The sequence below is a fragment of the Salvelinus namaycush genome, chromosome 13 (genome assembly GCF_016432855.1).
Source record: "Salvelinus namaycush isolate Seneca chromosome 13, SaNama_1.0, whole genome shotgun sequence".
Classification (NCBI taxonomy): domain Eukaryota; kingdom Metazoa; phylum Chordata; class Actinopteri; order Salmoniformes; family Salmonidae; genus Salvelinus; species Salvelinus namaycush.
In genome coordinates this window covers 36,870,961-36,887,449 of record NC_052319.1, presented here as the reverse complement: position 1 = coordinate 36,887,449, position 16,489 = coordinate 36,870,961, and the positions used below count along the sequence as shown (strand labels likewise).

Below are 16,489 nucleotides of genomic sequence, written 5' to 3'. Positions count from 1 at the left end.
TGTTGCTTTAGCAGTATGTTTAGGGTCATTGTCTTGCTGGAAGGTGAACCTCTGTCCCAGTCTCAAATCTCTGGAAGACTGAAACAGGTTTCCCCTCAAGAATTTTCCTGTAATTAGCGCCATCCATCATTGCTTCAATTATGACCAGGTTCTCAGTCCCTGCCGATGAAAAAAACAATAGAAGTGTATTTTCTCACTCTTTAGTATCTATGCATAGTCACTTTACAAATTACCTCGACTAACCTGTACCCCCGCACATTGACTCGGTACCGGTACCCCCTGTATGTAGCCTCGTTGTTATTATGTAATTATCTTGTGTTACTTTAATTTAATTTATTTTTTACTTTAGTTTATTTAGTAAACATTTTCTTAACTCTATTTCTTGAACTACATGGTTGGTTAAGGGCTTGTAAGTAAGCATACACGGTAAGGTCTACCTACACCTGTTGTATTTGGTGCATGTGACAAATACAATTTGATTTGATATATTGCTACAGTGTGGGCAGTATCAGAGGGAAAGAGAGCGGCTGAGATCTAGTATGAGGGAGAAGGGGATACAGGAAATTAGTTTAAAGAGTATATTGAGTAGAACGTCATTAGATATAGTCTCAAATATTTTGTTATCTTTTTTTAAGAGCATCGGACTGGCGGGTAGGATTTAGTGTCACCCTGCCTCCGTCTCTGGCACACACTCCAGTATAGTAGGTGCCGGTAATGCACCATACCGTTGGATGCCAACCGCCGATAATCCCCACCGAAGAAGATGACCGATGACTTCCGACATCCGTTTAAATTCAAAATGCGAAAACGTGAAAATCCTCTGTTAATCCTGAACGCGTAATTTTATCTGCATTTCGATTTTGTTTAGAATGTAGCTAGTTTGTTTTTGTAACAACACTTTATAACTTGGTAGGATTCAGTATTTGCCTTGGCCCATCCGCATATGATGTTTTTTGCACTATAATCAAAAATAGTTTAGAAACTTTGTGCTATAACATTGGCGTCCCTGCACGCCTCGACGTTCTACTCAATATACTCTTTAAACTAATTTTCTGTATCCCCTATCAACCAACAAGTAAATATGGCAATGCTATGTCGTGGGCTATACATATTTTCCCCAATTCAGGTAAGGATGAAGTCTAATTTATTAAAAAAAGAGAATCTTTCTGGCAGGCAGTTGTAACTAAGCAATCAGTCAGATGACTGGTTGTTGAACCAACACGTCTAGTGTTCCATACGGGGAAAAATTCATTTACAATATATTTTTGGAAGCATTGTAGATAACGTATTTTTTTATGTATTTTTAAATGTATTTTAATTCATGATATTTTGTTAATTTATTTGGAATACATTTGTATGGAATATATTATTTGGACAATTGTAAATATTTTTTTTCGGTTTGGGATCATCTGAGTTGACTCCTTCATAGTTAGTATAACATTGCCTTTTCTCATTCTCTTCATGTGTTGCATATTTGATGATACAGTATTTCTGTGTATTATTCTAGGCTTTAACATAAACGATGCCTCTGCCTTGGTTAAATTCATTCTGCAGCAAGTTCACCAGAGCACGGATTCCACAAGTAGGGTGGACGGTGCTGCGGACTTTCAAGGGCAGGCCCTACATCTAAATGCAATCAACTCAAAGCTGTTTATTACCTAATGTTACTTACACTTTGATTACAGGCTAATGGCAGTGATATAATGGAAATGTCATTTTAAATAAACCCCTGGGACTAAACCCCCTGAATCCATGGTCTTTCAGTTGCTGGATGAGTGGACACAAGAGCATGAGAAGTATGGTGGTAATCCAGAGCAGCCCAGTAAACAGCACGCGGTGACGCGGGTCAAAAGCACCATGTGCTGACCCTACTGGGAGAAGAAGCTAGTGGAGGGACGCTGCCTGCAGAAGGTGGGGCTCCTATCAGTTTAGATGAATAACTTCTCATCTGGGGGCTAGCCTAGTGGTGGGAAATCCTAACCTGTCAGATGTGGGTGCAGGCTTTTGCTCCAGCCAAGTAGTAACACACCTGATTCTACTAAGTGAAGGTTGCCCACCTCTAGACTAAGTGTGTGTTTTGCATAGTGTGACTATTTTCTTCTCCAAGACTTGTATTTAATTAAGTTATCTGTGCTTGAGGTCATGCAGTGAAGTTGTAATGATGAGTCTGTTAACTTGGTTTTTATTGTGAAGTATTAAAGTAAAAATATTTTAAAGTACTACGAAGTAGTTTTTTGGGGGTACAATGCATTTGGAAATATTCAGACCCCTTGACTATTTCCACATTTTGTTACGTTACAGCCTTATTCTAAAACGGATTAAATAGTTTTTTCCCCCTCAATCTACACAATACCCCATAATGACAAAGCAAAAACAGGTTTTTATAACTTTTGGCAAATTTATAAATAAATAAAAATATCAAATTTGCATAAGTAATCAGTACTTTGTTGAAGAAGCTTTGGCAGTGATTACAGCCTCAAGTCTCCTTGGGTATGACGCTACAAGCTTGGCACTCGAAACGGGCTGTCATGTGCCTTTTACTGAGGAGATGCTTCCGTCTGGCCACTCTATCATAAAGGCCTGATTGGTGGAGCGCTGCAGAGACGGTTGTCCTTCTGGAAGGTTTTCCCTTCTCCACAGAGGAGAGCTCTCCCTGACCAAGGCCGCTCTCCCTTGATTGCTCAGTTTGGCCGGGCGGCCAGCTTTAGGAAGAGCCTTGGTGGTTCCAAACTTCTTCCATTTAAGAATGATAGAAGCCACTGTGTTCTTAGGGACCTTCAAAGCTGAATTTTTTTTTTTGGTACCCTTCCCCAGATCTGTGCCTTGACACAATCCTGTCTCAGAGCTCTACAGACAATTCCTTCAACCTCATGGCTTGGTTTTTGCTCTGACATGCACTGTCAACTGCGGGACCTTTATATAGACAGGTGTGTGTGTCTTTCCAAATCATGTCCAATCAATTGAATTTACCACAGTTGGACTCCCAAGTTATAGAAACATCTCAAGGATGATCAATGGAAACGGGATGCATCTGAGCTCAATTTCGAGTCTCAGAGCAAAGGGTCTGAATACTTATGCAAATGTGAAGTTTTTTTGATTTTTATAAATTTGCAAAATATTCAAAGACCTGTTTTCGCTTTGTCTTTATGGGGTATTGTGTGTAGATTGAGGATTTTTTTAAATTTAATCCATTTTAGAATAAGGCTGTAACAAAATGTGGAAAAGGGAAGTGGTCTGAATATTTCCGAATGCATTGTATCTGTACTTTACTATTTATATTTTTGACAACTTTTATTCCACTACAATCCTAAAGAAAATAATGTACTTTTTACTCCATACATTTTCCCTGTGCATAAATTTAAAAAAGAAAATGGTGCTGTCTGGTTTGCTTAATATTGTAACGGCTGTCGTCTTCCTCCTCGTCTGAGGAGGAGAAGTTTGAAGGATCAGAGGACCAATGCGCAGCGTGGTAATTGTTCATCTAATTTAATGAAGTGAACAACTCAAAATACAAAAACAACAGTGAAAACCGAAACAGTTCTATCTGGTGCAGACACACAAAGACTGAAGACAACCACCCACAAAACACAATAGAACACAGGCTACCTAAATATGGTTCCCAATCAGAGACAATGACTAACACCTGCCTCTGATTGAGAACTATATCAGGACAAATGAGAAACCCCACATAGAAACAGAAAACATAGATCATACCCACCCAACTCACGCCCTGACCACACTAAAACAAAGAACATACAAAAGAACTATGGTCAGAACGTGACAAATATAAGGAATTTGAAATGATACTCGAGTATATTTGAGCAATTACATTTACTTTTAGACTTTTACTTCAGTAATTTTCTATTAAGGTATCTTTACTTTTACTGAACTATGACAATTGGGTACATTTTCCTCCTCTGTGATTTTTCATTGCTCTTTCTCTACTCAGGCATACATAGTGTACCTGTAATTCACAAGAACATCCCTTCAGTCAACAACCAGCTGAAATGTATCAAGCATCTTGAGCGATAAGACCTAAGTTTTTACTTTGAAGTTAGTGTAGGGCTAACATCACATTTAATTCCTGTGAAGGATATGCTGCTGTATACCTTCTGGTTATTTGATTCTGAAAACTACAGAACAAAAATATAAACGCAACATGTGAAGTGTTGGTCCCATGTTTCATGAGCTGAAATAAAAAGTCCCATAAATCTTCCATACGCACAAATGTTAATTCTCTCAAATTTTGTGCACCCATTTGTTTATATCCGTTAGTGAGCATTTGTCCTTTGCCAAGATAATTAATCCACCTGACAGGTGTGGCATACCAAGAAGTTGATTAAACAGTGTGATTGTGACACAGGTGCACCTTGTGCTGGGGACAAATAAAATGCCACTCTAAAATGTGCAGTTTTGTCACAAAATGCCACAGATGTCTCAAGTTATGAGGGAGCGTGCAATTGGCTTGCTGGCTGCAGGAATGTCCACCAGAGCTGTTGCCAGATAATTTAATGTTAATTTCTCTACCATATGCCACCTTCAACTGCCTTTTAGAGAATTTGTCAGTACGTCCAACTTGCCTCACAACTGCAGACCACGTGTAATCATGCCAGCCCAGGACCTCCACATCCAACTTTGTCACCTGCAGGATGTTCTGAGATGCCATCGGACAGCTGATGAAACTGTGGATTTGCAAAACCAAAGAATTTCTGCAGAAACCGTCTCAGGGAAACTCATCTGCTTGCTCGTTGTCCTCACCAGGGTCTTGATCTGCCTGCAGTTCAGCGTTGTAACCAACTTCAGTGGGCAAATTCTCACCTTCAATGGCCACTGGCACGCTGGAGAAGTGTACTCTTCATGGATGAATCCAGGTTTCAACTGTACCAGGCAGATGGCAGACCGTGTGTATGGCGTTGTGTGAACGAACACAATTGCATTTTATCGATGGCAATTTGAGTGCAGCTACTGTGAGATCCTGAGGTCCATTGTCGTGCCATTCATCCCCCACAATCATCCCATGTTTCAGCATGATAATGCACCACCCCATGTTGGTTTTCTGATCCACGCCCCCTTTAAAAAAGTGTTTAAGTATCCGTCACCAACAGCTTATCTGTATTCCCAGTCTTGTAAAATACATATTAGGGCTGACTGCATTTATTTAAATTGACTGATTTCCTTTTGTGAAATATAAGAAATTGTTGCATTTATATTTTTATTAAGTGTATAACCACTTTCATCTCTCGTTCTCCCTGTCCAGGATCCAGCCACTCAAGCTGCCCCATAGTCTCCCTACTGAGGAAGACACCTACCTGAACAGCAGAGAGATGATCATACGACACCTCAAACATGTAGAGGACAGTAAAGCTGTGAATAAGTAGTTTGTCTGGTCGATCAAAAAATCCATGATTCAAATGACTCAGTGAAATCCCTGTACATGTGTTCAGTCTAGACCTGGACTGAAACCTGTCTGTCCCACCTCTTATATTTCTAACAAAAACATGAAGCAAAAGTCAGGGGGAAATGCAACAACGCGCCAGTGATGATCAGCTTATTTTATTAAGATCAAGCTCATTTTTATAGAAAACCTCAAACCTGTGCTACCATCACACACTGACAAGACTGGAATGGAGGATGGCGATTGTGGAATGAAACTGGCACTTGGTTGTTGCTACTGAACCGCTGGTTGAGTTCGCCCACACATCGGTTCAACAAAGGCAAATGACATGGATCGATGTTAATGTAGCAAGCTTTACTGTTCGTAAGGATGGTTCTTTGTTAAAAATGCAAGTCCATAAATTAGAATCAAATCTGTTATGATACAGGGTAACTGCATCAAGGCTGAAGCTCAGGTTTTACACTTCAATTGGAATCAAATGAAACATTTCTGCACAGAACCATTTCAAGGGGAGCCAGTCAGAGCAGAAAGAGTTCAGTGACTCAGACAGGAATCCTCCTTTTACTTGCCAGTCGAATATAAATGACCTAAAATATGATTTAAAGTCCAAACAAAATAAGTCAGAATTTCATCCATAATATAAATGGAAAACTAAAGCATGGAAGACTATAATAAATAAGGAAATTACAGGAGGGGGAAAAGGAAATTGATAAAACTGGAGGAGATGGTTCTGCCAGTTAGTGGGTATTAGCCCTGAGAGACAGAGGTTGAAGGCTGACAGTCTTCTAGTCATCTTCAGAACCAGAGTCTGAATCGTGTCCTCTCCCTCTGATGGTCTTCTCCACCTTGGTGAACTTTGAACCAGATTTCTGTGTCAGGGTGGGGGGCTCCATTAGGTTACCACTGGAGGAGAAGACAAGGGTAGAGGGGTGTTATGATGTAGGATTTAAAGGGATACTTTGAGATTTTGGCAATGAGGCTCTTTATCTACTTCCAGAGTCAGGTGACCTTTTTTGTCTATATGCACCATTTATGTCTCTGTCCAGTATGAAGGAAGTTGAAGAGGTAGTTTTGTGAGCCGTTACTAGCGTTAGCGTAATGACTGGAAGTTTATGGGTATTTGCTAGCATGCTATCTAGAATCCATTTAATAAGACTAATCAGCATGTGGTTGTGCATGAACAGGTAAGGCTTTCTATTCCTTCGCACATCAACCAATGGCCTCATGCTTGACAGGAAATACCTAGACGGATCATCTTTCTAGCTAGAGGTGTGATTATCTGTAGGAATCACACCCGTCTGTGTACCTGTAGTTGATGACGTCAGAGCAGCCCAATCTCCACTCCAGCACCTCTGTGGAGAACTCGTCCGTGTTCCCCAGGTCGGTGAATCCCACCACGTAATCCTTGGTCTTCCCGTCCTTAACCAGCGCCAACGTGGGAATCACCTTGATCCGCAGCCTCTCTGTCAGGAACGGCGCCTTGTCCACATTCAGCTTGATGAACTTAGTCTCCAGGTGCTTCTTGGCCAGGATGCCCAGGTGCTTGTCCAGGATCTTGCATCTTTATAAGGTAGGGGAGAAGAGACAGCATGGTTAAGCTGGTAGAAGCTGCAATTAAGGTTTACTGGGCAATAAATCCCCTTCTAATCCTTTTCTTAGGGATTTAGGGAGGGTAAGCTCATTCAGGAGCAGGACTCAATTCATTAGCAGCAGTAAAAAAGGTTTGCGGCCTGGAATGGCAGGAGAAAAACAGGAAGAGGGGGAACATTGCTGTGTTGCCAACCTGAAAGTGGAGTCTCTGTAGAAATGGCAGACCACACGATTGCTCTCCTTCACCTCTGGGAAGAAATCTTTCTCACTGGGGATTTCCTTATACTCCCCATGCCCTTTAGACAGCCACTCCTTATGGGACAGAGCACACACACTATGATGAGTTGTTACTGTTATGACATACACACAAAAGTATGTGGACACTTTCAAAATATATGGATTCTGCTATTTCAGCCACACCTGTTGCCGATAGGTGTATAAAATAGTCTACACAGCCATGCAACCTCCATAGACAAACATTTGCCTTACTGAAGAGCTCAGTGACTTAACATGGCACCATCATAGGATGCCACCTTTCCAACAAGTCAAATTTCTGCCCTGCTCGAGCTGCCCAGGATAATGGTCTGGGGCTGTTTTTCATGGTTTGGCCCCTTCAATTCTGTACTTCCAACTTTGTAGCAACAGTTTGGGGAAGGCCCTTTCCTGTTTCAGCAGAACTCCCCCGTGCACAAAGCGAGGTCCATACAGAAATGGTTTGTCAAGATCGGTGTATTAGAACTTGACTGGCTTGCACAGAGCCCTGACCTCACCCCCATCAAATACCTTTGGGATGAATTGGACCGCTGACTGCGAGCCAGGCCTAATCACCCAAAATCAGTGCCCATCCTCACTAATGCTTGTGGCTGAATGTATGCAAGTTCCTGCAGCAAAGTTCCAACATCTAGTGGAATGCCTTCACAGAAGAGTGGAGGCTGTTATAGCAGCAGGGGGGGGTAACTCCATATTAATGCCCATGATTTTGGAATGAGATGTTCGATGAGCAGGTATCCAGTGTAAGTTGATGGACTAAAGCAAATGCTTGTTAGGCATCCACCAGATCCTCAGGCTTTCCCACCTACCTGCTTCTGTTTCTGGGATTTCTTGAGGGCCTCCATCCTCCTCTCCTTCAGCCTTTCCATCTCGTCGTCATCCATGCGCTCCAGCTTCCCCAGCTCTTTGTCCAACTGCTCCTCCACCATCCTGGCTGACTGCAGCACTTGCTGCTCCAGCGCTTTGGCCATGATCTCCATCGACTGACTCGCCATGATGAAAAGCTTTGAAACTTCTGACACAATCACTCTATTCCTGAGGGATGGGGGGGTGAGTGAGCGTCAGAGACAATTTTATAGATTGAATTTCTATCTCTGAAATGCAATGGTTGGCCTAACGATTAAGCCAACTAGCTAATAACCCTGGCTGGTGACCATGGAAACTACACACTGATGTTTTAAATCGAACACAACCAACGTTAGATAGCTAGTAATTTTCGTTAGTTACATTAGCTATCTGGCGTAGTAAACTCAACTCGAGGGGAACTAAACTACAGCTACTAGCTAACGTTACCTAGCTAACTACATTTAAGTCATTTAGTTAACCAGCTTAAGTTATTCCCCTTTAGAAAGTTATCCAACTACTTAGTCTTACAAGATTCAACTTAACAGTAACGTTGGTTAACTATTTTGAAAGTTCTGCTATTTGATTATCCACCTATCGCTAACAAATTACCATTGTCTGTTAGCTAACGTTAATTAGCAAGAAAGCTAACGTTAGCCAAAGACAAAGTCCCAATTGAACAAGAGATGTCAGATGTTTGTTAGCCTACTGTGTCTGAAAGCTGATACGATTCAAAGTAGAGAGATATGTCAAAATGAACAAAGGAACAACTGGCGTCGTTTTAGCCTAGCTCGCTAGCTACATCAAGGTAGGGCTGTTAGCTAGGCTAACAACTGCGTGGTCAGAAAACGCTGGGTAGCTGGCTAGCGTTAGCGACCTGTCAAAAACGACCAAGTTGCCCAGACACTGAAGCTACAAGATTACAACAAAAAGCAACCACTTATGTTAATAGGGCCGACTGAATTTATTATTTGTACATGACTTTATCAATATTATAAATCTGGCTAGCCTACTCACCAAAAGCGGTCCGTGCACAAAGGCAGAACCCTGGCTCAGTGTCGTACAGAATGAGATTTTAGTCACAATTATACAGAAGGTTGCCCCCTGCTGGATGAGAATGAACTGTGTCCAGATGACACGAGTACTTTTTCTGAACCAGTCGAAATCACGCATCAACGTCTTATCATGGACGTATACAAATGAATGCTAATAGGACAAAAAGCCGAAACAAACGAAAATTCAACTAGTGTACTGTCATTCCAGGTTCAATGTTGCCCTTGACTGAGTTAGCTGAAGTTGGCTAGCTAACTTGCGACAAGAACGTTATCCAGCCTGCACACCAAACAGACGAGCATATGTAACAGTATAACTTTAAACCGTCCCCTCGCCCCGACACGGGCGCGAACCAGGGACCCTTGTTACGGAGTCTAGTTGATAGGTAATCGACTAGTTGGACTGTTGCCCAGACTCCAGGCGTAGGGATTTGTACAATGCTTAACAAGGCTATTGAACTTAACATTGGTGTCTGTCTTTATTCCTTAATCCAATTTATCATACAGAAACATGGTATCAGAAGTGGCTCGGAAAACACACGTTTGTTATTTTTGTAGCTAAGTACAGTATAGGCGCAGTTACGTTCCATATACGAACACAAGCCGTTTCCTACTCACAACACTGATCAACTCGTTGTTAGCTGGCTAGCTAGCATCACTACCTACCTCCATGACTGAAGGCAAAGAAATCTCCTATTCCATTGCTATGGCAGCGAACATTCCGCCACCAAATCACATGGTTCTCACAGGGGACTGGAATACTAATTGGGACAACTTCAGGGATGAATTCGAGGACTATGCGCTGGCGACCGGTCTACATGAGAAAACCAACGAGGTACAAGCGGCAACTCTGAGGAGTTTAATGGGCAGCGAATGCAGGCCTATCTACCGGCACAATCTCACCCTCACGGCACGACAACAGTGTGATGCAAAGGCTATATTGGATGCATTGGAGAATTACTTCAAACCCGCCAGAAACGTAATTTACGAGCGGTTCGTTTTCGGAAGCTGCAAACAGGAAGAGGGTGAGTCAGTACACAACTTTGTAACCCGTTTGAGAGAGAAATCCGCCACTTGTGAATACGGGGGATTGAAAGATGAACTGATTCGTGACAAAATAGTACTGGGAATTGCAAATGAGAATACGCGCCGGCGTCTACTGAGAGAGAGAGGCTTAACATTAGTAACTGCCATCGAAATGTGCCGCACTGCTGAAGTCACTGACATGAGAATGAGAGCAATGGAAACGGAAACCCCACGCTCCGACGTTGATACTGTTCACGCTGTTGCTAGGCAGACATTCAGACAAAACCAATCGAGGCAGAGTAATTCACTACGAACGGTGAACACAGAGAGCCCCGTAGCATGTAAATACTGTGGGAATACACACACACGTGGCAAAGAGCACTGCCCGGCCTATGGAAAACCATGCAGAGCTTGTGGAACTAATAATCACTTTGCAAAAGTGTGTCTCAAAAGCAAAAGAAGGGTGAGTGAGGGCAAGATTCACTGTGTTGATGATGTTACTCAATGTTCAGAGCTGAACAGTGAAAGTGACATTTACATGCATGAATCCATTGGGGCTGTACACTCAAGAGGGAAGAAATGGTTTGTGACACTACGATTACACAACAAGCAACAACAATGTCAACTGGATTCGGGTGCTACATGCAACGTAATGAGCTACAAAGACAAAATCAATCTGGCACCTGACACACATCTATTTCCCAGCGATACTAGACTAAAGCTGTACTCAGGAGAACTAATGAGCTCTATGGGCACCTTTGAGACCGAATGTGTTATTCGGGGACGCAAACACAAGCTGGAGTTTGAGATTGTGAAAACCAGTCAAAATCCTCTCCTCTCAGGCTCTACATGCGAACGCCTGGGACTGATGCAGTTCACTGTACCAAATGACCTGCACATTGTGGATCATGTCCAGCATGGACCCCTGTCCAAAGAACAACTACTCAGCAGATATGACGATGTATTCAACATGCCCGTTGAATCAGTGCCTGGGGAGGTACACTTTGAAGTGGATGAGAGCATTACTCCAGTCCAGTGTGCTCCTCGCAATGTGCCCATTGCAATGAAAGTGGCTGTGAAGGCCCAGCTGGACAAGTATGAGGCCGATGGCCACATGACATCTGTGACTGAACCAACTGACTGGATCAGCAATATGGTCATAGTGAAAAAAACAGAGAAGCTGAGGGTCTGCATCGACCCAAAGCATCTGAACCAAGCACTGAAACGATCCCACTACATCATGCCGACACTAGAGGATGTCCTCTATAAGCTTCCCAAGGCCAGGATTTTCACCTTGGTGGATGCCCGAGATGCATTCCTTCAATGCAAGCTGGACGAAGAAAGCAGCTTCATGACTACCTTCTGGACCCCCTGGGGTCGGAAACGCTGGCTCAAGCTCCCGTTTGGTGTCTCAGTGGCGCCTGAGGTATACCAACGCAAGCAGCACGAGTTACTGGCTGGGCTCAAGGGCATTGAACCCATCGCCGATGATATCCTGATCGTAGGCTGTGGTGAAACAGACGAAGAAGCAGAACGCGACCACGATGTGAAGCTCCTGGCACTGATGGAGCGCTGCCGATCAGTTAAGCTTCGTCTTGGCCTGAAGAAGCTGCAGTTCAAGGTGAAAGACGTCCACTTCCATGGCCACATTCTCTCGGCAAAAGGCCTGAAGCCGGACCCAGACAAGGTCCAAGCGATCCTCGTAACAGTATAACTTTAAACCGTCCCCTCGCCCCGACACGGGCGCGAACCAGGGACCCTCTGCACACATCAACAACTGACACCCACGAAGCGTCGTTACCCATCGCTCCACAAAAGCCGCGGCCCTTGCAGCTAACTAGCTAGCCATTTCACATCCGTTACACGTACACAACAGTTACATGTTTTTTTACAGGCAAGTCGACATCTCATTACTATATATATATATATAGTAATGACATGAGCAGGTCTCGAACCCTCGGCCTTCAAGCCCGAAGTCCAGCGCGCTATCGACTGTGCACCAAAAGCATACTTAAACGGCACACTCGATATCCGCTCATATAAACCCAGTGTCGTTACAATATACAGTTGAAGTCGGAAGTTTACATACACCTTAGCCAAATACATTTGAACTCAGTGTCACAATTCCTGAAATGTAATCCTAGTAAAAATTCCGCTCATTCAGCCGACAGAAACTTTCAACCTGTTCTCCCCATTAAGCAGCGAGTCGGAGTCAGAGGTCGGAGTCAGAGGCCGAGCCTTCTCCTGTCTCTACTCCTCCCGTTACGGGGTCTGAGACGCCGAAGTCTCCCACCATTAGCTCTGACAAATTGAAAACCCAAGTCATTGGCGACTCCATTACCCACAGTATTAGACTTAAAACAAATCATCCAGCGATCATACACTGTTTACCAGGGGGCAGGGCTACCGACGTTAAGGCTAATCTGAAGATGGTGCTGGCTAAAGCTAAAACTGGCGAGTGTAGAGAGTATCGGGATATTGTTATCCACGTCGGCACCAACGATGTTAGGATGAAACAGTCAGAGGTCACCAAGCGCAACATAGCTTCAGCGTGTAAATCAGCTAGATATAGCTTCAGCGTGTAAATCAGCTAGAAAGATGTGTCGGCATCGAGTAATTGTCTCTGGACCCCTCCCAGTTAGGGGGAGTGATGAGCTCTACAGCAGTCTCACAACTCAATCACTGGTTGAAAACTGTTTTCTGCCCCTCCCAAAATATAGAATTTGTAGATAATTCTGGGACTCACCCACAAACAGGACCAGGCCTGGCCTGTTGAGGAGTGACGGACTCCATCCTAGCTGGAGGGGTGCTCTCATCTTATCTACGACCATAGACAGGGCTCTAACTCCCCTAAAAAGCAGCATTCCCCAAGAAAGGATGGCTTTCACTTCAGCAGTGATACATTCATGAACTTCTTTGAGGAAAAGATCATGATCATTAGAAAGCAAATTACAGACTATTCTTTAAATCTGCGTATTCCTCCAAAGCTCAGTTGTCCTGAGTCTGCACAACTTTGCCAGGACCTAGGATCAAGGGAGACACTCAAGAGTTTTAGTACTATATCTCTTGAAACAATGATGAAAATAATGGCCTCAAAACCTTCATGCTGCATACTGGACCCTATTCCAACTAAACTACTGAAATAGCTGCTTCCTGTGCTTGGCCCTCCTATGTTTAACATAATAAACGGCTCTCTCTCCACCGGATGTGTACCAAACAATAATAAAGCCTCTCTTGAAAAAGCCAAACCGTGACCCCAAAAATATAAAAAACTATCGGCCTATATCAAATCTCCCATTCCTCTCCAAAATTTTTGAAAAAGCTGTTACGCAGCAACTCACTGCCTTCCTGAAGACAAACAATGTATACGAAACGCTTCAGTCTGGTTTTAGACCCCATCATAGCACTGAGACTGCACTTGTGAAGGTAGTAAATTACCTTTTAATGGCGTCAGACCGAGGCTCTGCATCTGTCCTCGTGCTCCTAGACCTTAGTGCTGCTTTTGATACCATCGATCACCACATTCCTTTTGGAGAGATTGGAAACCCAAATTGGTCTACACGGACAAGTTCTGGCCTGGTTTAGATCTTATCTGTCGGAAAGATATCAGTTTGTCTCTGTGGATGGTTTGTCCTCTGACAAATCAACTGTAAATGTTGGTGTTCCTCAAGGTTCCATTTTAGGACCACTATTGTTTTCACTATATATTTTACCTCTTGGTGATGTCATTCAGAAACATAATGTTCACTTTCACTACTATGCGGATGACACACAGCTGTACATTTCGATGAAACATGGTGAAGCCCCAAAATTGTCCTCGCAGGATGCCTGTGTTTCAGACATAAGGAAGTGGATGACTGCAAATTTTAGATCTTTTAGATCTTCTGTTGAATCTGACAATTAATCTTGATGGTTGTACAGTCGTCTCAAATAAAACTGTGAAAGAGCTCGGTGTTACTCTGGACCCTGATCTCTCTTTTGACGAACATATCAAGACTGTTTCAAGGACAGCTTTTTTCCATCTACGTAACATTGCAAAAATCAGGAACTTTCTGTCCAAAAATTATGCAGAAAAATGAATCCATGCTTTTGTCACTTCTAGGTTAGACTACTGCAATGCTCTACTTTCCGGCTACCCGGATAAAGCACTAAATAAACTTCAGTTAGTGCTGAACACGGCTGCTAGAATCTTGACTAGAACCCAAAAATGTGATCATATTACTCCAGTGCTAGCCTCTCTACACTGGCTTCCTGTTAAGGCAAGGGCTGATTTCAAGGTTTTACTGCTAACCTACAAAGCATTACATGGGCTTGCTCCTACCTATCTTTCCGATTTGGTCCTGCCGTACATACCTACACGTACGCTACGGTCACAAGACGCAGGCCTCCTAACTGTCCCTAGAATTTCTAAGCAAACAGCTGGAGGCAGGGCTTTCTCCTATAGAGCTCAATTTTTATGGAATGGTCTGCCTACCCATGTGAGAGACGCAGACTCGGTCTCAACCTTTAAGTCTTTATTGAAGACTCATCTCATCAGTAGGTCCTATGATTGAGTGTAGTCTGGCCCAGGAGTGTGAAGGTTAACGGAAAGGCTCTGGAGCAACGAACCGCCCTTGCTGTCTCTGCCTGGCCGGTTCCCCTCTCTCCACTGGGATTCTCTGCCTCTAACCCTATTACAGGGGCTGAGTCACTGGCTTACTGGTGCTCTTCCATGCCGTACCTAGGAGGGGTGCGTCACTTGTCTGGGTTGGCGCCCCCCCTTGGGTTGTGCCGTGGCGGAGATCTTTGTGGGCTATACTCAGCCTTGTCTCAAGATGGTAAGTTGGTGGTTTAAGATATCCCTCTAGTGGTGTGGGGGCTGTGCTTGGGCAAAGTGGGTGGCGTTATATCCTGCCTATTTGCCCCTGTCCGGGGGTAGCGTCGGACAGGTCCACAGTGTCTCCTGACCCCTCCTGTCTCAGCCTCCAGTATTTATGTTGCAGTAGTTTATGTGTCGGGGGGCTAGGGTCAGTCTGTTATATCTGGAGTATTTCTCCTGTCTTATCCGGTGTCCTGTGTGAATTTAAGTATGCTCTCTCTAATTCTCTCTTTCTTTCTCTCGGAGGACCTGAGCCCTAGGACCATGCCTCAGGACTACCTGGCCTGATGACTCCTTGCTGTCCCCTGTCCACCTGGCCATGCTGCTGCTCCAGTTTCAACTGTTCTGCCTGCGGCTATGGAACCCTGACCTGTTCACCGGACGTGCTACCTGTCCCAGACCTGCTGTTTTCAACTCTCTAGAGACAGCAGGAGCGGTATAGATACTCTGAATGATCGACTATGAAAAGCCAACTGACATTTACTCCTGAGGTTCTGACCTGTTGCACCCTCGACAACCACTGTGATTATTATTATTTGACCCTGCTGGTCATCTATGAACATTTGAACATCTTGGCCATATTCTGTTATAATCTCCACCCGGCACAGCCAGAAGAGGACTGGCCACCCCTCATAGCCTGGTTCCTCTCTAGGTTTCTTCCTAGGTTCTGGCCTTTCTAGGGAGTTTTTCCTAGCCATCGTGCTTCTACTCCTGCATTGCTTGCTGTTTGGGGATTTAGGTTGGTTTTCTGTACAGCACTTTGAGATATCAGCTGATGTAAGAAGGGCTTTATAAATACATTTGATTTGATTTGATAGTCAAGGACCGATAGGAATGTCGACTGAATATTTCTATAGAAGAAGCCAATTTTTAATCTCAGCTTCTTAACTAACTCGTCAATATGCTTTTTAAAAGACAGTTTTTAATCTATCCAGATATCTGGAAGCACAGACACGACCAATATGGACACCAACCAGAGTACATATGCTTAAATCATCAGTTATTTTTATGTGCTCTAGAGAACAACTTATACTTAGTTTTACCTGTATTTAATAATAATTTCAAGTAAATAACTTTTTCTGTTATACAATGCAGGCAGGCTGTAGTTCAGATAGAGCCTGGTCAACCGTGGGGCAATAGCATACACAACAGTATCATCGGCATACAAGTGCAGGTTACCATTTTTATTTACAGACAAGCCGATATTGTTTATGTAAACAGTAAAAAGTACAGGACCCAGAATCGACGCCTGCTGTACACACTTCGTAATATCCAGGAAACGTGATTTAATACCATCAGTAGATACACATTGAGTTCTATCTGTCAAGTAATTTTTTAACCAGTTACATGCAGCCTGGTCTAGGCCAGGCTGCATGGAACGCCTCTGAATTAGCAGTGAGTGATCAACACTATGGAAAGCCTTTGACAGGTCAATGAAGAGGGCAGCACCATGTT

General features: G+C 43.5%; 1 protein-coding gene and 1 long non-coding RNA gene across 2 annotated transcripts; one reads left to right on the top strand and one right to left on the bottom strand.

The window, feature by feature from the left end:
• Window positions 1-817: 817 nt before the first annotated feature.
• On the top strand, window positions 818-5,545 carry LOC120058493. The gene is made up of 3 exons (XR_005478018.1): window positions 818-1,126; window positions 1,765-1,911; window positions 5,258-5,545. It is a non-coding gene; the product is annotated as an uncharacterized LOC120058493 (long non-coding RNA).
• LOC120058492 (thioredoxin domain-containing protein 9-like) lies at window positions 5,518-9,234 on the bottom strand. The gene is made up of 5 exons (XM_039007196.1): window positions 9,116-9,234; window positions 8,065-8,290; window positions 7,179-7,297; window positions 6,702-6,956; window positions 5,518-6,298 (listed from the first exon to the last, which is right to left on the bottom strand). The coding sequence occupies exons 2-5, from the start codon at window positions 8,248-8,250 to the stop codon at window positions 6,181-6,183; spliced, it is 678 nt and encodes a 225-aa protein (XP_038863124.1). The 5' UTR covers window positions 8,251-8,290; window positions 9,116-9,234; the 3' UTR covers window positions 5,518-6,180.
• Between the last annotated feature and the right edge of the window lie 7,255 nt (window positions 9,235-16,489).